General features: G+C 40.2%; 1 protein-coding gene across 2 annotated transcripts in view; it reads right to left on the bottom strand.

Moving 5' to 3' along the window:
* Positions 1-23,993, bottom strand: part of TMEM132C (transmembrane protein 132C) — a gene marked incomplete at both ends in the record, with an annotated part of 209,049 nt that extends 185,056 nt beyond the window's left edge. The window contains one exon of one of the 2 annotated variants that reach the window (XM_080628701.1): positions 23,918-23,993. In XM_080628701.1, the coding sequence (XP_080484827.1) occupies positions 23,918-23,993 (76 nt within the window). Of the gene's footprint in view, positions 1-9,902; positions 9,937-23,917 lie in introns of those variants that run through there. The other variant, XM_080628702.1, reaches the window with a different exon arrangement.
* Between the last annotated feature and the right edge of the window lie 1,321 nt (positions 23,994-25,314).

Genomic DNA, 25,314 nt, shown 5'->3' with positions numbered 1-25,314 from the left:
GACATCTAGGACTGTAAAGAGTAAATCCCAGGCTGAGTGAGCTTCTCACCTTGACTGCATAGTTCCTATCACTATTTGAATTTCACCTTGACTCAATACTCCTATCACACTATCACAGATGGCAAATTTCTGAATCATGACAAGAAAACCGTTGAGCAGTCATTTTTAAAGACAGTGTTGAAACACTTTTACCAAGAGCCACAATACAAAACCACAAGAACTCTACACCAGGCACACTGGGATGGCAAGCTAGGCCAATCAACTAAGTAGCAATGCTAGACTTTCAAAGGCCTTACAAACAATACACAAACTGTCTTCTCATAGTTTGAGCCATAAGCCATGCACCTAGTAAAGAATTGGAAGGAACTGGACATAACTGAGTAGAAGCCCGGTTTGAGAGTCTTTGGTAGGTAGATAAGAGATAAAAATAAAAGATTAAATATCTAATCCCCACGCAACTGTTACTATTTCTCACATGTAAGCAAAAAAGCTGCTCATCTATACATAAGTTTCTGTAAGCAGGTACCAAAATTTTAACTATCATGTAGATTTTTCATTCTAACGTGAAAACCCAGATATGCACGGGCACAAGTAAGGGCAGAACAGAGTCTTAAATACTTAGTCTCTCTGAATCTTCCACACTAATAATTTAAACTAACCAAGCATCTTAAAAATCTATAGAATACTCCAAAGCTTTTCTGTTAAAGATAGTTCTAAGGATACAATCAGTACCTCTCCTGCCCTGACATCACACAAAGTGTCTCAGGCAGCAGTTAATAAATCTGAGCCCCCATGACAGATTTCATCTTTCTTAGGAAAAAAAAAAAATCTGGAAAGGAAACAAAAAAATAAAATAGGATCTAAGGAAAATCTATTGATTGATCAGGGGAATGAGAGTACTAAATTCAGCTGGCAAATAGCAGCCTGGCAAAGGACTCATCGAGACCACTTCCGAGTGTACTGTCACAGCTTTGTCCTGTATTGTATGAACTCAGTGAGAAACGCAGCATGTTTTTATATGCACCCATCCAGCACTGCAATAGTCAGAATCTTTGAGATCCAACTTTTCTTTATCCATCCAAAATCCTCGTATACTGTGCAAACCCAAACACAAACCAGGAATGGGTTAGGGACCAGTTGAGCAATCTGGACATCCATAAATCCATGGGTCCAGATGGGATGCACCCGCGGGTGCTGAGGGAACTGGCGGAAGTCATTGCTAGACCACTCTCCATCATCTTTACCAAGTCTTGGGAAACGGGAGAGGTGCCTGAGGACTGGAGGAAAGCAAATGTCACTCCAGTCTTCAAAAAGGGCAAGAAGGAGGATCCGGGTAACTATAGACCGGTCAGCCTCACCTCCATCCCTGGGAAAGTGATGGAACACCTTATCCTTGATGCCATCTTAAGGCATGTCAAGGATAAGAGGGTTATGAGGGGCAGTCAACATGGCTTTACCAAGGGGAAGTCATGCTTGACCAACCTCCTAGCCTTTTATGAGGAAATAACATTGTGGATGGATGATGGCAAAGCGGTGGATGTGGTCTACCTTGACTTCTGCAAAGCATTTGACACAGTCTCCCACAGCATCCTCATAGCTAAATTGAGGAAGTGTGGCCTGGATGATCAGGTAGTGAGGTGGACTGCAAACTGGCTGAAGGACAGAAGCCAGAGAGTTGTAGTCTATGGGGCGGAGTCCAGTTGGAGGCCTGTATCTAGTGGAGTGCCTCAAGGGTCAGTACTGGGACCAGTATTATTTAATATATTCATCAATGATTTAGATGAGGGAATTGAGTGTACTGTCAGCAAGTTTGCTGATGACACTAAGCTGGGAGGAGTGGCTGACACACCAGAAGGCTGTGCTGCCATCCAGCGGGACCTGGACAGGCTGGAGAGTTGGGCAGGGAGAAACTTGATGAAATATAACAAGGGAAAGTGCAGAGTCCTGCATCTGGGCAGGAACAACCCCAGGTTCCAGTATAGGTTGGGGAACGACCTGTTAGAGAGCAGTGTAGGGGAGAGGGACCTGGGGGTCCTAGTGGATGGCAGGATGACCATGAGCCAACACTGTGCCCTTGTGGCCAAGAAGGCCAATGGCATCCTGGGGTGTATTAGAAGGGGGGTGGTCAGTAGGTCGAGAGAGGTCCTCCTTCCCCTCTACTCTGCCCTGGTGAGACCGCATCTGGAATATTGTGTCCAGTTCTGGGCCTCTCAGTTCAAGAAGGACAGGGACCTGCTGGAGAGAGTCCAGCGCAGGGCGACAAAGATGATTAAGGGAGTGGAGCATCTCCCTTATGAGGAAAGGCTGAGGGAGCTGGGTCTCTATAGTTTGGAGAAGAGGAGACTGCGGGGGGACCTTATTAGTGTATATAAATATATAAAGGGGGAGTGTCATGAGGATGGAGCCAGGCTCTTCTCAATGGCTAACAATGATAAGACAAGGGGTAATGGGTATAAACTGGAACACAAGAGGTTCCACTTAAACTTGAGAAGAAACTTCTTCTCAGTGAGGGTGACAGAACACTGGAACAGGCTGCCCAGGGAGGTTGTGGAGTCTCCTTCTCTGGAGACATTCAAAACCCGCCTGGACACATTCCTGTGTAACCTTATCTAGGTGTTCCTGCTCTGGCAGGGGGATTGGACTAGATGATCTTTTGAGGTCCCTTCCAATCTCTAACATACTGTGATACTGTGATACTGTGTGATACATTCTAGAATTTCTCAATACCAAAAATCGTGTCACCTGCAATTGGCATATTGCAATGGAGAAATCCTCATGTTTCGTAACAAAAGCACTCACACAAAGATAATCACTGTCTTTTCACTGATCTCTCTAAACAAATTTACAATAATCCCACATCTAAAAAAAAATATTTCAAAGCCATGAAGCAAGGCAGCCTTTCCCCTATTCTATGGAGGATTATACATCAATTCAAGCACAGCTATGAAGAGTAGAAGGGGTTAAAATCTGTATACAATGGGAAAGAAGGCTAAAAAGCACTACTACAGTTAATGTTAAAACCACTAATTTCAGTCCATTTGTGCATTCAGAGGCATTCTGGTCTTAATTTCCTCACTGAAATCAGATGTCTTCACTGATCATCAGAACATATATGCTACAGCGTGTAGAAGTACAAGCCCAGCTTGTCCTGGGCTCAAGCTACAGCATGCTTTGTGGCTTCCAGTATCTGAAGGGGGCCTATAAGGATGCTGGGGAGCGACTATTCATTAGGGACTGTAGTGATAGGACAAGGGGTATTGGGTTAAAACTTAAACAGGGGAAGTTTAGACTGGATATAAGGAAGAAATTTTTTACTGGGAGGGTGGTGAGGCACTGGAATGGGTTGCCCAGGGAAGCTGTGAATGCTCCATTCCTGGCAGTGCTCAAGGCCAGGTTGGACAGAGCCTTGGGTAACATGGTTTAGTGTGAGGTGTCCTTGCCCATGGCAGGGGGGTTGGAACTAGATGATCTTAAGGTCCTTTCCCACCCTAACTATTCTATGATTCTACAATGCATCTGAAGAAAACAGGAAACTCGGACAGGAAGCAGCTAAATGCATAACCTGATGATTACCCAGAAATACAGCTTTCAATGTTGAAATTAGGAGGGTGGGAATGGAAAAGGACAACAGCAGTTATGAATCCTGAGCAGCAAAGTATGAAGACAACTGGGGAAAAAAAAAAAAATGTACATAATCAAGAGTTAAGGTTTCACAAGGAATTAATGCTATATATATGCTGTCATTGTATATAACCAAATAGACTTATAAACACTGAGACAGCATGTTACAGTTACATTACAAGCAGCACACTGCCTGTTACAACAATTAGAGCTTTAACAAGCTCTAACACTAAATGCGACAACATGGCAGTGTCATGATCATCTTAACTCTCAAGCTGTCCAACTGAGAAGGGAGGTTGTGCTTATATGAGCTTATATTGGTTTCTAAAAGCAGAATTTTTCTTACTGGTTTCTAAAAGCAGAATTAAAATCTTCTGCCATGTGCTGACACCTGGTTGCTGTCCAAATTCATACTTCATTTAGTATTATCACTGAAAAATGGATAAGCAAAATTGGAGGGAGATGAGCAGAAAGACAGTTGCCCATTACTGTCAGTCTATTCCATTTGCCCATTCCTACAGCCTTTTGAAGACAGGAATGCTCCAGAAGTCACATGTCAAGAAAAACGAAGTTTACTAAACTCACCAATTGTGGCTGTTGGTCCCCCTTTTTGTCTCCAAAAGCTTAATCACAACATCACTTCTGCACAAGCAGCCTGGTTGTAAATTTAATCTCAGTGACAAGTTTTCTGGGTCTCTAACACAAGTTGCGCATAACCAACAATGTGTTTCCTGACTTGAGAAAACAAAATGAGCATTTTCTGGAAATGTTAATTCCCACACATAGGCTTTGCATAAAGTTTCAAACATTGTTTCTCACCAACTCCTGAAACACTACTCCAGCGCTATTCCAAGCACAGAAGCAAGATTTTCAGCTCTATCCCAGCTCCATCCAGTGATACAATGGGAATTGTTCACTCTAGGCCACACTGAACACAGTAGCTTAGTGACAGGTAATGGTTTCTAGCTCCAATAGCTTTTTTTTTTTTTCCTTTTTTATAACTTAACCACATCATATCTGTTTCATTCCTCTTTTTCATATATTCCCAGAAACATGGGAAATAAAGTGGTAGAAGAATTACCATTTAACTAGCTTGTGATCCTCCAGCAGCCTTTTTTTCCACATTGCAGAAGTTCCCAGGACCTTGCCAGAGCAGCAGTGTTTTACATGCTAAACCTAGCTAGAAAACAGAAACAGGAATATGGCAATTTCTTCACCAATTTGCATACATATCCAATAAGGATAATATGAAAAAAAGTAATGAACAAAGTAATAGCAGTCCATAAAAGACAAAGTGAAGGAAAGATTGAGAAGGCAGGGTCATGTATTTCAACAAAGTTCCCTACCTGTTTTTAATTGAGACAGCTTTCCAGAAACCTTATAGCAACAGGGGTTCTCATTTATTCAACATGAGCACAGTTTAGCTGCTGAAGATCTCTCCCTGTCGTAAGTACACATAATGGTCCTTCACCACGGGAAAGAAATCTCTTCCACTGTCAGCTCTACACTACCTGACCTGATGGACAACTTAGTCTAGGTATCACTTTGCAGTGGCCATTCCCATATCCTTAAAGATTCATAGCAGAGTAGAATCTTCAAAGTACATACGCACCAATACCTCTTTCCATCAGGAATGCCATTCATAGAGAAAGGAAGAATAACAACAGCCAGGACCTATGGTTTATCATTCTTTTGACAGTCAAAGTAAGCTTGAAGTGCACTCCTTTAATCCAGTCCCACCCTTTCTCTCACAGGGTCTGGGTATTAAAGTATTTTACTACCTGACTGACAGTCCAGTGCTCCATCAGCTACAAGGCTATTAACAGGCATGTGTATTCTAGAAAGAATGTAAACAGAGCCACAGCAAAATATTCAGCAGTAACCTATAACAGCATTCTGAAAAATCAGGGCACACTCTGCAGAACTTCCTTTCACCCCCTCCATTGATTTTCATATTAAAAAAATCAAATACAGTCTCAAGTGAACAAAGATAAGACCATGAACGTTCTCATTTTCCTCTAAGCATTCAATTTGCTAACGCATTTTAGCTAAAATTCCTGCTTAGTCACGCCTGACACAATCTAGTCTTTTAGGCAAACATTCCCTCCATTCTATGTGCTATGGCTGCCAGCCAGTTTTCAGTTGATGTACCCAGTGTTTTTCTGCTTGTGTCCAAGCACAGTGAGATCTCTTAAACCTGCTCTCACACAGCAGTTTTACCCTTACATATGCTCTCCATTTATAAACAAAGCATATGCATATTTATGTATAGGCAGGTCTAAATATGTGCACATTAATTTGAGAGATATCAAACAGAAAAACGTCAGATCCTCTAACTCAGGCTACACACAGGAAAGAAAACAACTGCCTGTCCTGAAACAAATAAATCTTTCTGCAAACAGCAAGAGGACATTAGTCTTCACCCGGGAATTAAAGCCCTGTTGCAGGTTGATTTAAACAAAAGGCCCTGCCTCTGTGGAAAAATATTAACAGAAATATATAATAATCGTTATTTAAAAACCAAAACAAAAAAACCCCACTAACTGATCGCCATTCTCACTACTGGGTCCTGCCTAGCTTAGCTAACTATTTAGTCTTGGTACTAAGGGCAAGAGTGGGCTAAGCATGTTCAGAAAGAAAGGATAATTTTTTTCCCCTTGTTACCTGCAACAGTGGATGGTAGACGGCAAAACAGTTTCCAAAACAACTCTGCCACGTCCATATAGGCAGGTGAGAATTGGAAAGCAAGGGCAGAAAGTCCAAGTCCAACTTGCAACCCACCCTCACTAATTCTGAAATTAAAACCATTAGATCTCAGTTCTCTTCCTGTGCTATTCTTAGGTTTCTGATGCCTGAAGCTGCAAGCATATCAAGTTTCCTTAGGTTGAAAGAGCACCGGGAATTTCTTCGAACATTCAAATATTTCTTCTCTTCAAAGAGCAGCAAGTTCTTGCTTCAATTGTGTCTGCTCAAGGTTTTTCCAGAAATGCAGCAGAATAGCCCCTGCTCTGGAAATTGTTAACTGTTCCCCAAAATATGATTAATTTCTGAGTGATTGTTTTGAGATAGTTGGTCTGTTGCCTCAGCTCTAATTACATTTCTCATGTCAATTAATTAAAACCATGCTAAATGAAATGCCAGCTTTTATTTAAAGTTTGGGGGGGGGGGAAATCATGGGATACAATTAGATGTTACCAGACGTGATCTCAGCAGGTTTTCAATTATTCTATGTATAATAGGTCCCTAATTCAATACAAAGCTGTAATTAAGAATGTAATTAACTTGTGGCATTCTACCGATGTCATACACCACAAGAACACATAATGAGCTACAGTTTTTAGTGCAGAATTCTTAATGGATTGGTCTGTTTCATTGAGAATGAATTAGGTACATAAAAATAATTTACTATGGGAACCTGGCCAACATAATGGCCACATTTAAAAAACAAGTGAAATATAAAACAAGAGCCAATAAACTTTGTCCTGTCAAGGACAATCTGGCCAGAACCCAAATCTGCACCTGGTAACCATGGCATGGAACTGGAGGACTTGCCTTCATAACTAACAGAGCGCTTAATGGCTATGTCTGTGAAGAGATTGGGAAGAAGCACAGCATGTTTGCAGATGCATCTACTTATAATCTGCATGTGGGCAGCCTGTCTGAATAGGAATAGAAGCAAATTAAGCTGCCTGATGTTGTTTTAGTGATATACTGAGCTGTCTATGTACACAGCAGACAGAGTCCCATGTGCTTTACAGATCATCTTCCAGACTTGAATGAAGCAGAGCTTCTGGGTTCACAGTCTGCATTAAAATTCTGGATTTCAGTCTGGGTTTTGTAAGCTACATGATGCATCCAATCTCTGTGCTATCACACCACTCACTGAACTTAGGAGAAACGCTCCAGGTCACTTTTGCTTATTAAAGGAAAGCTTGTGCTTCTGGAACAGACTGTACTGCTGTACTGCCCAAAACAAACCTTCCAGTTCTCAGACACTATTAATTGAACACCACCAACCCCTTAGATCTTTAATTTTTAGTAGACAACATTTAAGGGGAAAAAAGTGAGAGTCAGAAAAGTTTCCTAAGGAAACTAAAACAGGCTTCAGAAACAGGCCATAAGAACTATAAATTTCTGGCCTATGTTCACGCAGTGAAAACAAAGAAGCCTACAAAGTATTTCTTTTTCATCCAAATAAGCCTCCTTGCAAGAAAGGTATGAGGATAAAATCCTGATTTATCGGCTAAGGCATCTCCTCCACTGTAGTTCATTGGTGATGTGTAAGTAAAGAGAGGAAAATATAATCACGTAAGGCATTGACAGGCACTCTAGGAAATATTCAGGAACTTTATAGCCATTGAATAGGCTTCTCTGAGTCTTTAAAAGAAGACATCTTTTTTTTTTTTTTTTTGCTTCTTTCTAAGCACTTATTATTTTCCTGTCTTATGGAAACAAAAATGAAGTAATTAATGGAGTGTCTTATTACTCTATTTCTGCAACCCACTGAAGGAAACGACCACTTTGATATTTAAAAAACAAAGTTTTATTTTGTATGCTGACTAAAAGGAACTTCTTCATACAACAGACAAAGCTATTCTCAAAATATTAACCACTAAATTCAAAAGTGTATAAATAGATTCTCCCAACTCCACTCTTAACAGCTTAATTAGCAGGAATATATACAAAGATCTTACTGGAAGTCTGACGCCTTGCTTTGGAGGAGCCTATAAAAAAAAGTTTGAATGCAGACCTAAGAACTTCATCAGATTAAAAACTGAGAGAGGTTCTTGCAGTATTTTTATCAATCACACAGGTCAGCCCCATTCTTGACCTTGAACACGCTCAGCCTTTCTTGCAGTGTGTTGAATCCTCATTCCCTGAGAGCTGCAAAGAACTTTTAGGGGATTCTCTAGCATCTGGACTCTGGTGGGGGAAAAACTTCTCTTCTGCATGCAGAGTGACAAAACGGAATGCAATAAAGTGAGAAATGATAAATGCCTGCACAGATTAATTCCATTTAATCTATGCATTTAAGTTCTTCTTCAGCTCTTCCTATAATAAAGGAGGAAACAAGGATGCTTTCAGATAAAGCCAAGAGTCATATCTCAGATGGCCTCAATCACTACCCTCTTTTTCTAAATAAAGTTGCTCTGTAATAACATACCTCAGGTACCCACTACAATCAGCTGGAAAGATTCCATTAAGTAACCTGCTCAAAGATCACTACAAATTATTATAGCACAGCAGCATTAACTGAACTTAAAGTAAGTCACAGCCACTGAACTTTATTAGCTCAAGTCCAGTATCATGGTCACTGACTTTAGTAAGATCAAGTCTTGAGCTGCAGCTTCAACATTTGTGTTGCCACAGGATCCAATTCCACTCAGTCCTAGCTTCTCAGGCTAACACCATCAGAAGCCATTATCACTTTTTGTGCAGGTTAGTAAAGTTACACAGGTAAGAGACAAAGTTGTATCATCTATTTGTGTACAGTTTCTACTACCCTATCTGACCACAAAGCTACCGAGAGCCATCTTATAAAAAAAATCCCTAAATCAGATATACCTTTGAAAGAACTCAGAGCACATACAAGCAAATCATAAACATGGCCACCTGACCAGTTCCTAACGAAGTATCACTTTGATTTTTTTTTTCTTTCCTGCACTCTGTTCAAAGGCCTAATTAAAAGAAGCCAAAAAGTCACAGGTTCTTCTCCCCATGACCTCTATGGCTGGTACATTTTCAAAACATGCAGTACTCCAAGCTGGCTGCATTGTGGGTCCACCATCATTCCCTACAGGTGCACATGGTATTCTAACATCCTTTCACTGAACCCTTCACTTCCATTTTCTCTTTCCTCACAACTTCATTCTCCTGTGATGAACTGTCACTTAGTGAAATAGAAACACACATTGACCTATCCTACACCAGGATATTAACAATGTGAATGTCACTAACAGAAAAGTGTTCTTGAGCTCATCTACTCATGGAGGACTTTTTCTTTAAGTAGTTATCACATAGAGACATGTTCAAATGTTACCCAAGAAACCTTTCAGTTTCCTAAAATACAATTCCAATAAACCCAATCCAGACACTGTCTTTATACATTTTGCTAATGCTGTCAGTTTTTAATCAAACTAGAACTGATTGAATTAATGGCCTTAATTAACAGTAAAAAGTTATCTGAATCACAAGATGTGATTTCACATCAAAGTGGCACATAAAGAGTCTGAGTTCAAATTTATTCCCATGTATCCAGGGTCTTTGCTCAGGATTCTTACTCTTTTTCCACAGCTCAAGATGTTGGCACTTCATGAATCAATCTCAAAGGATATTAAAAGCAGCAGGAATAGCCTACAATGAGCCAGAAGGTTCCTTCACAAAAAACAATGTTAAGTTTGCCAAGGAAAGCACTAAAAAAGTAATAAGGAAATCCAGACTTGAACTTAATTCATCCCAACATACATATGCATTAAGATACAGCCTTTAATGACATATTATTTCTTCCAGAGAACTTCTGCCTAAGGCTGACAAAACGGACAGCTGCTCACCATTTCTGTAGGCTTATGCATAAGCCTATGCATTAATTCAAGACACAATATTTAAGTGTTGCATTGAATTCTTAAAATTCTGATAAGCTTTTTATGCAGCTTATCACAGTACTATACACCAAACTTCAGAAACATTGATACATTTCCTTACACAACACTCTTCTGGAACAGAGTTTTCTATAATTTTAAAAGGGTGAACTGCAGCACAGCAAAATTAGTAACTATACTCTCAGAAGCATCTGCTAACACAGATGCCTAATTTGGAAAAACTGTGGCCTGATTTTCTGATGAATTAAGTGCAAGTTCTGAGCAAATCTCTTGCTTATGGTAGGGACAGCTATAAAATATATGAAAGCATAAGAAAAATCTGCCTTTTTTTCAAGCATAGTGCTAAATCTGTTGCAGGAACAACAAAGTATCAGTCCCCAGAGTGTTATAAAACTCCTTTTTATCTTTCTATAATCTTTGTTACTTCCATGAGATTCAAATCAACCTGCAAACTTCTCCAGCATGTCCAGCTACAGCAAGTAAAAATAAAGGAGGGATTCAGAAAATGAAGTCCTGAACACCAAGGGAAGTCTGAGAGGTAACGTAAGATGCTTAGAACCAGATATCCTCTTTCCATCTTCCTTCTGTAGGTTACATCTGGCTCATGAGGATGCTTTTGTGGTCTTTGAAGAGCTATTTAAAAATATGTTCTAAGATGCTCTCACCAACGGAGTATGAAAAACAGTGACAGTCACAGAGAATGTTTATGCTCAAAAATGCCAAGTTCCCCTCTTTGTAAATTTGGAAGTTAAACCCATGCTGAGCCTGTTACATCTACACACCTTCCAGCTTCTGTAACAAATGAAGCAGAAGTCCACAGACAATAACCTCCTTCAGTACAAAAACAGGGATTTTTTTCCCAGGAAGCTATCCATCCTGTGTACGAAATGAGACAGCCGTCCTGTAGATAACCACCTGTTCCTTAACCCTTGTCATACCCTGAGATTGCTTCCTCCTCCTTTTCTGCATGAAACAGAATAGAGGAAGGAGGCATTCTGACAGCGTGTGAGAGCCTCTGCAGCTTTTGCCCTGGAAACTGGGCCCATGATGGCTTTAACAGTTAAAGAGGAACGTACCCAAGAAAATCCAGATGCAGCTCTGGTATCTGAGATACAGTGTGCTCCACAAAGACAAGATTCTTAGAATAATGCTGCTGCCACCCTCTCAATTCTGCATTAAGAATAGACTAAAACCAATTTTCAGACTTAGAAGTTTGGCATCTTTGAATAGATCTTTCATGGAATTAGACCAAGAGCTATACAGCTTCAAAAATATTTTTATCCCCCTTTTATGTGCCTTTTTTTAATTCAGGGTCATGTTTGCAGGAATTATCTGCAGTCATGAATCTTATTTAGTAAAAATGAATACTAGCATTCATACATCATCATCACTTCAGAAAGAGAGATTAAGAATAAACACCATCTATCTTTGCCTGTAACAGTGGAAAAAAAAAAAATCACAGGATTTAACCCAACTAGTTCTGCTCATAGAGGTGATTCTAGCTGGCAGAACTTATGATTTCTAGCTGGCTTTGTTCTCAGAAACAACTGAATCACTTCACAGAAACTTTTGCAAATCAGTCAGAACATATGCAGCATGGAAAACTCCAGCTAAAACTGTTACAGCTTGAAAAAGTCTCATTTTTAAAGGGTATTACAGTGGAAAGTGTTGAACAGTTAATCTGGATGTGAATTCCTATATACAGATATCTGCCGCTTTTTAGATAGAAAAAATTGTGATTCAACTCATTTATTAAACTACCAATTCTAACAAAAAAAAAAAAACAACACTTCAATTTTAATGTACTTCCCAGACTTATTTTTTAATATAACACCTATCCATTAGGAAATATCACATATGCAATGAATTAAACCACAGACCTTTCATCTCAAACTGCTTTGAAATGTTGCTCAGTAAACCCACTAGAGTTTGTTTTTCCAATGAAGAAAGATTTCTTCACTACGTCTTCACAATGTAAGGGTACCATGTGGTTTGCATTTGCTGTTTCCTCAAAACAGTTTTCCTAAAGCTCACACTGTTTGATTTCATTTTCAGTTAAGAGGAGCTAAAATCAAAAATGTGGCGAGACAAATTTAAAATTACAAGGGGAAGCGGGATGTCATATTCACCCTGTACTTATATAGAGTTCTATTCACTTTTGTGTCATGTTAATACAGAATTTAAATTTCAATATAAACCAAAGTATATTTCTTCAAAGATAATTAGAAATTAACAAAATCATAGGCTGGCAACCCATACCTCTAAGGGAGTGGAAGGCTAGATGACGTATTAGAGTAGCAGCTTTGGATAACCTAAGACACAAAACAGAACACTAACAGGAAAAAAAAAAAGCTCTCCAGCTCCATGGGTAGAATTAATCTTACCCATGAAGGATGCTGAAATAGAACTATTTGAAGCGCACCTATCACTTATAAACACAGATTAATTAGCAGAGAAGAGATTTCCAAAATCATTTGAAATCTGACAAGGTCTAGTAGTGCCAAATTACATCTGGTATCCTGAACTAGCTCTTCCAGCAAAAGAATATATAAATGCTATTAAAGAAGATTTCATACAAAACTATTCTTTGTCTAAATAGCAATATGAATGTCCTCTTAATCGAATCTGTCTCCCTTCATAGGAAGGGAAATTGCATGGTAAAATGAGGTAGGCTGAAGACACTTTACCAAGCAACCATGAATCATTTCACAAATACACACACACAGACACAGATGCATATATATATTGAACAACATATATATGTGGGTTGAAATCTTGATGAATTGCAAAACCTCTACTGAAATAAGTAGAACAAGGATTTCACTTGCAATATGCAGGGCATGACAGAGTGCCCACAGAGCAGAATTTCCTTCATTATTAAAGAGCTAGAACTTGATCAGCCAACAGCTTATGCCAGTGTCTTGGCAGTTATTCATGTGGAGGTTCTAACACTAAAATCTCATCTTTAATTTCAGAAAAATCCACAGTCATAAAATAATGCTCCTTCAAAAACTCAACAGAAACTAATAAGCATTGGGGACCCAAGGCTTCAATCTGACATATTCTTATTGAATGATAAATGAAGAGTAGCTACAAGAGCCTGAAAGTAAAGAAAGGTCAGAACATTCCTAAAGTTTAAGTGGGTTTAAACCACTGTTAGCTTGATTCAATATACAAAGCTGAGAAATCTATTAAGGGTCTAGATCAGGATCCAAAATCCTACAGATACTCAGAACTGTAGATTCAAATCCAATCTTACACATTTGTGCTAATGACAAAAGTGGATCTTTATCTTCTTCCCAAATAAAACAAAAACATTGTAAGTACTCTTCATTTGCATTTTGTGACTTCCCTGAATTATATTGCCTAAAGGCATAATTTTTACCTCAAACCAGTTCTGACATTACTGCACTACATGATCGTGTTTAAATGTCATCTGATGATTTCTATTAAAGTGTCACAGTTTCATCACTCAGCTAATTTAATTCTAAATGAATTTGCAAAACCAAGACTAAAGTTCAATGGAAGCCTGAAGCTTAGAGGACTTGTGAAGCTTTGAGCCTGAAATACAGCGATACCCAGCTTTAATCCGTGAAATAACCAAGGCAACACCATGAATCTATGGTTCTTTGAATAAAAGTGTAACGTAATAAATGTAAGACCTTCCAGATGGGCATTACACTGTAGGTACTTACGATCAGCATTTGTCTTTCAAGACCAGTCAGCATTCTCCTTTCATCTCCACACTGCTTGTGACATTCCAAAGGAAAAAAGAGAATATACTAATTCCATTACGTTTAACACAATTCCTTCTACTAGTTTGCTGACATTCCAAAGCACAACACATTAGCTTACGGAATCAATATGAAAATATGACTAATTAGCACCTGCAGTTAATTGTTGAGTACCATCACACGATACTGATCTTTTATCAGTGTGGTTTTTCCCCTGGGTAAAAATGAAACAGTAATAATTCACGTTACTGTCTAATCTGCTGCAGATATTATTTAAAAAAGAACTTGCAAAGAAGATCTTTTTTTCTACCCACATCATAACAAAAAGGCAATCAAGAGCTATAGTTGTTCCCATTTTACAGATGAACAAATTCAATCTGAGAGGTTACCTAAGCATTCATATCTGCACACAGAGCTAGAGAAAAAATTAAAGAGGAAACCCTACTTAGAATTTCTTGCTCTTTCCACTAAAATATCCCTTTTCTTGCTGAGATCTAACAAGAGGGCATGCTAAACAAATACCTGCAAAGAGAGTTGCATATTTCTGAATTTTTTAATAGACTTCCTTCTGGAATTGTCAATGGGATGATTATGAACAACAGAAGCACAAAGACATTTAAACAGTATGAGCTCAACATCATCTCTCATAAAAGCCTGTCTTTCTGAACACCTACAAAAGATGGAAAATATGACAGTCACTCTGCCAAAGAAAACATAATTTATGGTTTGGTTTCTTTTTTTTTTAAATAGTAAGCTTTGTCATCTAAAAGATTAAGCTTTGAAGATATGCCATGAAGACATAACAGGATAGACACAAGAGACCTAGTCAAGAATAATCACAAACTCATGTAACGTCACATCAGCTTTTCCAAGAGGCACAGGCTTTACATGTGCGTTAGGCATGTGCAGCTCCCTTTGGCTATTAGTGCCAAAGCGCGTCACATAGAAATTCACTGAACAAGCATTTTATAGCACTGACGCCGTCTCCAGAAAATCTGGCGTCTTTTCTAGTTGTGCTACCCATATGCTGGATGACTCAAGTCCAAATCCCAAATTAAAGCCACACACAGGGAAGCATCTTCTCCATCTAAATAGTTCAATACTGCACACCTGGTGGTGTGAAACACATCATCGAGATTGAGTACCCACCAAAAGAGCACACCAGCTAAGAAACAAATCCTAAATTAAACTCGTTATTAAAAATACAGAAATGTGAGGAACAACAATATATAGTTATGTAGAAGTGTGACAAAAGTGTAATACAACTTGCTCCTCTACACATTTTTACATAAATCTGTTGCAAAACTGAAACCCTCCTGAGTTTTCAGGCTAATACTATTCACAGGCATGTATTCACCCTCACTAAGGCGCAGCCAAATTCAATCTCTCTTCCCTGATGTTCTGATCAGCGAAAGTTAACAGGTACTAAGAAGTCAATACTGTATTGCCTTCCCCACAGTAGTTACTTATTATATTTGCTACTCTTTATTTCATGCAGGTAGAGTGATAGGTCATTTGATTCTACAGGGTAAAAACATACATTCTGGCTCTTTCTACAGAGATATGAAATTTAAAAGAAAAAAAGACACCATATCAAGTGATGCAAAAGTAATCAGGTTTAAAAAAATAAAATATTAATAAAGCATGATTACTTTCTCTACCAGCACATACACACCACCCACCTATTAGGCAAATGCTGGAGGTGTCTGTAACAAACATGCTGTAACAGCCCAGTAAGTACAGGCCAGTGTTCAGGCGGCTTTCACTGTCCCACCACAAGTCTAATGGCGTTGTACAACGATTGAGAGAATAATTCAGCTGCAGAAAACAAGATTAAAATAATTAACAGTTGGGCCTGACTCTGCACCCACTGATGGCAACAGGAAGGTTCTACCTGGTTACAGTGGGCATTGAAGCAGGAGACATTACAGTAGGCCTGCACCCCACCCATCCACCTCTATTTCTTCTCCATATACAGCACATCACCACTGTAAGAATGCATTCTGCATTCCAGGCTCTGACCAAAACACCCACACTCTAGCAGCTATGTACTTCTATACCCATTTTGCTCAAGCTTGAATCTTTTTTTCCAATCAACACATGCCTGAAATTACAGCGATTTCACACTGGACACAGATGGACACTGTCCCTACCCACAGCTCTTATGCTATACCCAGGTCAGACTTCTGCAGTAAAGATCTGTAATTGCAAGGAGAGTAGAGCTCATCATAACAAGGCATATGCCCACTGCATAGCAATTTTCATGCAATTTAGTCGTAAGGACACATCAAGTCTTTCCTTGTCATAAGCAAATTCATTCTTTCCAACACTACTAATGACATCCCAGCAGATCAACCATGGACTATTTTCTCAGCAATCTCACAAGTCTCCTCCTGCCAAGTTTCATTGGGATATCTTCTCTAAGAAGAGGTCAGCAACGCTTCCTAAACAAAGGAAAATCCACAGCTTCCCCCCCTCCACCAGCTCTGTTCTTGTAAACCACTGAACTCTTGGCTGAAGTTCTGGAAAAGAAAAAATGCATTCAATCTGAGGCAGATGCTTGGCATGGAGTACTCTAGCTGAAACAGTTAATGGAATGGTTGGGGAATTTATACAAAACTAAACCCAAACCCAAACTCTTTTAATGGCAATTCTAATTAGAAGCAGTGCTACTAATCTTGTTTGTAATAATAGTGCAAGAAAGTTGGGGGTTTGGGTGCTTTTTTATTGGGGATAGTGGGTGAGGGTAGTGGTGACAATGTGCATTTGGTTTGAGTTCAGAAAAATAATTTTATCTTAGGCATCAAAAACTGCATTCTACCTGGAATGCATTCTACCACGGGAAATGACAATACATTAACATAAGCCTCATTTTTATGTGTTCAAAATGGTACAGAATCAGCAGAATAAGAAAAACAAACCCTATACAGAAATCAAAGCTGCATCATTTACCAAGTGCTTCTCATGTTCTCTAACCTCTCAGTGTTTAATATCCTGCATATATACATAATGTAACATATAATGGATATATAACGTAAGCAACTCCCATAACAATCTTTTCTACTGTAGTGTCCCAGGAACAAATTAAAGCCATACCACTGTAAGTGCTAGGCTGCAGTACCATACTTGTTTAAGCTGTCTCTCCACCAGTGGGCCCATCCTTTTGATTATACAAGCAGTAAGTTGATCCCAAGGTGATAGAAACTTACCCTTTATAAAATAATTTTTAAAATGAAGTATTTTATGTGCTTTATCTGCCTGAAGCAGCTTACAGAGGAATTAGAAGCATGCCAGAGTTGGCACAAAAAAAGGGTTGCTCAGTTTGGGAGAGGGCAGAAACCTGGCAGCATCATTTTACATTGGCTCAAGCTGGTAAGGAACTGCACCCTCAGGCAATACAACTGGTTGGAAAATGGAACTTCAGAAGGACAGAAACTACCATTTTAAAGTTTTCTTTCACTCTTAATCAGAAGAAGTAAAAAAAGTTGTATAATGTTAAAATATTTTCAAAAGTCATTTGGAATGACAAATCTTTCCATAGCACTTACAAAGAGCTGGTTAATTTTTGAAATATCCAAACAATATTATAGAAAAATACTAACGATGCGCTGCATAGAGTATCTACACTTTCATCATTCTGTATTTGAATACATCTACGAGAAGTCAAAGTGATAAATTTCACATAAAACTACACAAAGTATATTATCTTAGTAAATTTTAAAAGCAAGCACAATTTTAAAAGTAAATTGTTTTGTGAATTGTATCAGTTTCAAAAATATTTTCAAATTCAGAACTGCTTAGTTGAAAAATTTTACCAAGCAAAAAAGCACAGCAATTATGTAAATAATACCACATTAGGTATATTGCTGGATGTATTTCAACATTTATACTCTGTGATTACATGTTGCAGTTAACAAGCAGAATCTAATGGGCCAACCCCTTTGTTGCATCAGTATCATGGGATATCAGTTTACCTTTTATTTACCTCAGATTTCCTCTTCATGTATAAAGAACTGACTTTTAGATGTGCTCAGGAGACCATAAAGCCTTTTTTTTCTAGCCAAAAGCATAAACCCCTTTCAAAGCCTTTTTTTTTTTTTTTTTTTTTTTAATAATTAAGCAAGCTTTCCCTCCCCCCTCCTCTTTACATCCTTATTTAACTTCAAAGTTTCCATATAAACATCAAATTCTTAACCCCTGTTTTGGGGCTTAGTGTTTGTTTCATAGCACTGAAAAGGGCAATTCATTTACAGTCTCCCCTTGCAGCAGGTCTGTGTTTCCTGATCTTAAAGAGGAACATACAACTAAATACAGAAATCCTGGTAGCATCAGACATTAACGTGTTTTCGATAAAAATATTAAAAATTTCATACCGTCCATCTATAAAATTACAGAAACTTTGTAACAACTGTAGAAGAAAATGGAAAATATTGTGTGAGAAGAAACAAATAACATAAAAGGTTTTTGACCTTACACAAGACACTTGTTACACTAGCAGATGGTAAAATCAGATTAAATTCATACTGCAGTATATAATAAAAGAAGTGTCCACTTAAGGAGACTCGTCTAGCTATTTACATCTGTCAAGATGCTAAAGCTGCACAGTTGTAAATGAATGCTTTTGATAATGACAGCGCAACTGTGATTAGTATGATCTGTGTTAGTCAAGCAAAAGAAGTGCCAAAAAAGGTTGTTTCCAAGCACATAGTTACTGACCCAAGATGTGAGTGATGCAATAGTAACACATTAGCACACTTCTTAAGTGTAGTGGCAAAGAACCACTTAGTCAAAATGTACTTCCTTAAAGAAAAGTTCACTTAATTTACCAGTACTGCAAAGATGCCTGTAATTTTAGTGATGGGGATGACACTTTGTTTATGGAATTCAAGCCCAACAGAATATGCTTTGGAATAGAAAAGAAAATAGAAGAGTAGACTCACTGGGTCATTTCACTAGATACAGTTGAAAAGAAAAATGGTGACCTGAGGCTGCGTATTGACCCCAAAAAAATGTGAACAAATAGATAAAGAGAGAGTATTTCCATTTGCTAACTAAAACAGACACACAGGCACTACTGGACTGAAATTATTTCCAAAGCTAGACGCATCCGCAGGCTTTTACCAGATACCTCTAAGTGAGGAGACTGCAGAAGCTATGAACTTTGAATGCACCATTTGTCCGTCCCTGTTTCAAAGGGGTCACATCTGTCACTAGAGCCTGAGCCAGTCCACAGAACACAAAACAGTACAACTGCTTGAAGAGCTGAACACTGTGAAACTGTTTTGCTAGGGTACTGAGTCTGTAAGGAAGACTGAATAAAATATAAAGGACTCAGGCCTGTAAGAGCAAGTCAGGACATGAGTTTGAGCTAGACAAAAGCAAGTTTCCTGGCCAGAAAGTTACTGCTTATCACTGTGAAGGACAGAGCACTCAAATTTCAACCAAACACCTTAAAAGTTAACACCTTACAGCATCACAAAATATTGCCTGTATTTGTATCATTGTGGTGTTTAGGTACTAAGCAAACAAAAATGCCTCACTGGACAAAGCAGTCAAACCAGGATCAAGTCTCTCACCAGTGAAATGACAATCATAATGAAGGAAACAGAGACAGAAAGAAGGAAATGACTGATGAAAACAGCAAGACAGTGATATTCCTGGCAGCACAGACAAGGTCCAACTCCTGCTACACAGCTTTCACTAAATCCACTTTCCTCTTTGGTATCTAATCTACCTAGGATACAGTAAATGCCTCCTTCAAACTAATGGAGAAGTATTATTTTAAGTCACCCATAATATGCGTTTTCTTTCTCTTAGAGCCTCTTTTTATCTTTTTAACATTTACATTAGATGATTTTTAATTACTGTCTTTACATGCTTTAGTTCTCTCAACTTGTTGCCCTTTCACTTTTACATCTTTAAACATAATATGCTTTTTTGTCTCTCTCAAAACAGCTAGGACACATCTAGTGGAGCCTGCCAGATGTGAACTACTGCCAAATCTCAGTGTGGCAGCACAAACTTGCATGCAGCATCTGAGTAAATCAAAGGGTTTACCAAAGCCTTGAAGAAAACTGAGATTCAGCACAACAAATCTCTGACGTCTCTTCAATGGCATGATCATAGTCTGAAGATTTCAAACTTTCATTTACTTATTTGTCTCTTGATTAACTGCCCTAAATAGGCATGCTCTAACCACAGGTACTAACCACGGCTCAGAGATTCAATGCAGAAGGGCATTACCTTGTAAACTACCCAGGAAAGTTTGTATACTAACACTGCTAGCAAATCTGCCATTCTTAATAGAGTTTTAGCTATTCCTTATAAGCCACATTTCCAGTGGTGCTGAACTACTGATTTGACACTACAGTTTAAAAAGAAAAACACAGAACTAAATCCCAATTCTCAATAAAATCCCCATCCTTTCATCTCAATGAAAATAGCTTGTCAATACTAATATTGAGCCACTTAAGAAAATGTAATTGTGTGCTGTTTATTACCTCTTCTCATACAAATACTTAGTTCCTCACTTCAAAAACCAGACACATATTTATGCAGTAGAAATGCGATTACAGGTATGACGTTTTACATTAGAATCATGCATTTAGAAGCATTCTTGAACAGCCATTTATAATACAACTGCCGAGTATTTTACTAGGTAAGTACAGTGTCTAATAAACTTTCAGATCTACTATCAAATATGTAAAAAAGTAAATTAGAATACTAATAACATGATCTCCATTTTGAAAGTACTATATCCAAAAGAGATTAGCCACTTAAAAAACTCCATGCAGGTATAATTTCACATAATGCAGGTCCCCGCTGTGTTCTTAGCTGGCATTAACATGATAAAACGAAGAAAGAAAAAATAGGAGGTTTTCCATAACACTAGGGTATGCCATGATACTGAACTGTCAAAATAAGATATATAAAACCTAATTTCACTGCTTAAACAATTTAAAACTGAAATTATATTCAAAATAAAGAGTCACAATCAGTTTCCACATCAGTGTATCTAAAACAAGGACATATTGCATGATTGTGGCAAAAAGAAGAGCATAAATAAAGCAAGCGCTATACCAACCTACGGATGCACAACTGTGTTTGCATTTGTGTTCAACCACTACTTCAGTACCTAAAATTCTGGTACCTCCATATACCTTTAACATCTGCTCATGTTCAATACTTTCTTGGACATACATGCACCTCATGCAAACAAACCAATCTTTTAGCTGTGCATCATTAAACACTTTTTTCAGACTCATTAGATTCTTCACTTCCAGTTTCTATGATTGATATAATTCACGGCTAATCTGACACTGAGGATTCTCAGTTATCTGTGTATTATACAATAAAGTAAATCTGTACACTTGTGTTCACATTTACGCTTTGATTCAATAAAACAATTAAAAATCTCACTTCAAGCTCATGAATACTTCCTATTGGCTATAAAGAGGCTTAAGCATATGCATTAGCACTTCGCTGAAAAGAGGTCATTTCCTGAAAGGAATATATATACACTTGGGATTTACTTATGTAAATATGATTTCACACACACTCTCCACCTAGGGAACAGGCATCCAATAACTGGTATGTGAAACATGTGCTTGCACCTAAATGCAAAAGCACTTTTGCACACTGACTTTTTATACACCCTGGTCTGACTAGAGGCATGGCTTAAATTAAATGCCAAGCTTCTTTCTTGAGACTGAATGAATTAGCATTATTGGCCAGATAATAACCACAGCATAATGGAACACTGAAGCCTAAGGCAACATTTCAGGAGAATTTTCTTAGAAATTCAGGCTTGATAGGAGATGCTAATGAGTTCCGAGAAGTAAATATAGCTCTTTAAATAGCAAATGACAACTTGTCTATAATAGTAAGTTTCTTAGCACATTTACAAACGTTTTCGCTTGCAAGCTATAAAGTGACTTTCATTTAGTTGGACTTTAGCTCTCAAGAACAATCACTATCCTAACATGCCAACAAAAAGAGTGCAAATCCACAAGGGGAGCACAAATTAAATGCTTGTTAAGGCCTCACAAGGAAACCATACAAACACCTTATTTAATAAGTTTAATTAACCAGCTCTTTACAAAATCATACTGTGCCCAGCAATGCTGAGAGGCAAATTCCCTGCTCAGAAGCTCTGCTTTTCTTCCTTGAAGTAATATTTTCTCTTTTATTCTCATAGAGCATAGCCCAGAACCCCTCAGCAGCTGCTGCTAGCAGTGGCAGCACTACTGACTTTTTTTTTTTTTTTTTACAGTTAAAGTCAATGCTGACCCAGGTTTCAGCAGCCAGAAAGGGCTTAATGAGGTTGGGTTGTTTATAACCTCTCACTGTGCACCTTCTCCTGCCCTTAAGAAGTGGCATAACCTATGTATTCCTTTTATAAAGATATTTTCATATAGAAAATGCCCATATATCAGTGCCTAACTCAATATATTGAGTCTAATGCAAAGGCTTAATGGAGAGGATGCATTTGTGACTGTCAAAGCTGCATGGCAGATGAGACATGCTGCCCCAGAAAAACACCAGACCCTCTTTACAAGTCTTAATCTTGCGCAGTCTCTGAAGGTGAGCACAAAGCTAATATAATTCTCACCTCCAGGCTGCAGCAATCAAAACAGAAATCCGCATTTTAGACTCCTCACATCAGCACTTTCAGAGCATACCGAGTCACTGGGATGTCCATTAATTTTAATGTACTATATTGAAATGACCGGCATTAAGAGGCCATGCAATTTTCTGCCAAGTACTTTGTTTTCCCTACCAATCACGGTGAGAAAAGTCTCGTTATGAATTGCTACTGATTCTGCCCTTGATCCACTCTTGAGATACTTCTGTATATCTCACGCCTGCCTCTACAATCAACTACCTTGGGAGAGAGGTTGGCAGGACTGACCAAACTGAGCAATGAAGTCTTTTATTAGTAATCTTCTTGTGACAGTCAAACAGCACCACTAATACCAGCAGGATAAAAGACATATTAAATTATTTATTTTTATTCCTAGGGATGGCAACACAGTAAGAATTGCAGATAGCTTAACAAGTTTCCATCCCCCAGCCCCCAAAGGGGAAGAAAGGCATGTTTTTAGAAAATATCCACAACTATCACGGTCTCAGCAAGAAAGCAGTAAGTGTAGAGAATTGCAGTCACAGAAATCCCTGTTTGGATCGTGCACAATTTGCACCCCTGAGTCACTTTAAATGAGATATGCCTTTGTCAAAGGGACCCTTTGATCAGAGTTCAGCGATGAGAAAAAACAGCAGACCGTTCAAATGACCCCTCTGCTAAGACAAACCTGTTCCTCAACTCTCCCTTTAATCAAGATAACAAGAATCTTGTCCTGTCCAGGTAACAGGGCTGCTATCCAGTCTCTAGAGCTACCACCGCACAACTCCCACTTAATTTAAAGGACGGTATTCCTACACTGTCGCTGTATTCCTGGTGCCTCATACAGCTTTCACCGCTCCCCATATTCCATTCCAAGCAGCGACTGGGACACCATTCTCCCACAGAGAAGACCCTCTTAACACAACGCAATAATTAAGATGCATTTGTAAATACCATCTCTTTTGAGGCAGAAAGAAAGGAAACTTTCCCCGTTTTTTAGTCAAATGCAAGCTTGCGGGGTTTCCTACCATTCAAATAAACGTGAGAGAAAAAAAGGGATGGGGAAAGCACATTTTAAAACGTCAGAGAAAGACAGCGGCAGGATTTAAAAGAAAAGGCAGCGGGGAAAGACGGAGGCAGGAGTACTTCAGTTCACACGCCGCTACGGTAGAAAACAAGACGCTTGCTTCGGAATGAGTTCCAGAGTTGCAGTCGCCGCCTGAAGCTCCAGATCAGCCCAGCGCGGTCTGACCGCGATCAACTGGTGACTCCGCTCCTCGCCCCAGCTCAGCGCCAGCTGCCCTCCGCCCGCACCCGGCGACAAGTGCCCCTCCGCTTACCTCCGCAGAGCAGGGCTCCTAGCAGCAGGCTGACAGCCGGGCAGCAGTGCCCGCCGCCGCGGGCAGCCCCCGCCATGCTGAGGAGACGGGGACAGGTCCCGGGCGCGGCTCCGGGGGGGGCTCCGCCGATGCCGCTAGCTCTCCCGGTCCGCCGCCGGCTGCGGCCGCGCCATCGCCGAGCTTCTCACGCAACACCTCGCTCCGGAGCGCCGCTCAGCCCCGCGGCGGGCTTCTGCCCATGCCGGCTCCTCTCCTTCCCCTCAGCACCGCACACCCGCGTCTTCTTCCCTCAGCACCCTGCCCTAGCACCGGCGGGCCGGGGGGGCAGCGCCCATGGCGGGCGGAGGCTGAGGGATGCCGTGGCACCGCCGCGCTCCCCGGAGCAAAACTTTTCCAGCGGCGGGGAAAGGTCCGGGAGCCGGCGGGGCTGCCTCTCCCGGCTCAACCCGAGCGCCTTCCGCTGTTGTTCCAGCCGGCTGCGGCTCCGCTTCTCGGTGCCTTTATCTCGGGGCCGGCGGCAGACGCGCGCACGCACACACACACACACTTTCCCCTCAGAGGAGGGCGGGAGGGAAGGAGGGGGCGTGAGGGAGGGGGACCGTTGAGCGCGAGCCGCGGCCGTTGGCGCTCGCGTAGAGGAGGGAGGGCTGGGGGGAGCCCTACCTACGGCCGCCCTCAGCGCAGGGCGGGAAGCGCTGAGGGGACGGGCTGACCCCTGCGAGGCGGGGAGCGGGACCCGCGGGAGGAGGCTGAGGAGGTGAGACACCCGCTCTAGAGCGCCGGGGATGGGGAGGGAGGAAAGGCTGTGGCCAAAGTGATATAGCAGGAGAGAGGGGAGCCCTGCTGTGGGGTGCGAGCTGGGCAGGTTGGGGGTGGAGATAGGGAGAGGGGAGCTGGGGTGAAGGGCGCGTGGCCCTGAGAAGGAATCACACCCCCCGGCACGAGGAGCCATCACTGAGCCCGCCACCCCGCTTCTGCACTCCTGCTCCGTCAAGTCCTCATGTAGAGAAACACATATTAAAAACAGAAAACCAAAAGAAGAGAGCCTTGCTGAAACACGAAACTTTATTGTGTGCATATGCTTCCCTCCAGAGAGAGGGAAGCCCACTGCAAGCCCTAAAATGAAGAAAATAGCTTCACGCACCTGTATTTCACCCAGCTCTAGCCTTGTCATTGCCTCCTCTTGGTTTTTCTCTTCCTTTTGCACACTCCCTTGGTTCCACCTTCCAAACATAATTCAAAGGCTATATTAGTAATCCTGTTCATTTGATACTTTCACCTCAGTATCCTGTATAACTTCAGCTGGTGTTTCTTCTTACTTCTTGTGGCAAAAAAGTGCACATATCTGTAGCCCAGCAGTGAGCATACTTTTAACAATCTTTGGCATACAGCAAGCA

Source organism: Psittacula echo (genome assembly GCF_963264785.1).
Source record: "Psittacula echo genome assembly, chromosome: 13".
Classification (NCBI taxonomy): domain Eukaryota; kingdom Metazoa; phylum Chordata; class Aves; order Psittaciformes; family Psittacidae; genus Psittacula; species Psittacula echo.
The sequence above is the reverse complement of the archived record's forward strand: the minus strand, read 5'-3'. Positions and strand labels throughout refer to the sequence as shown.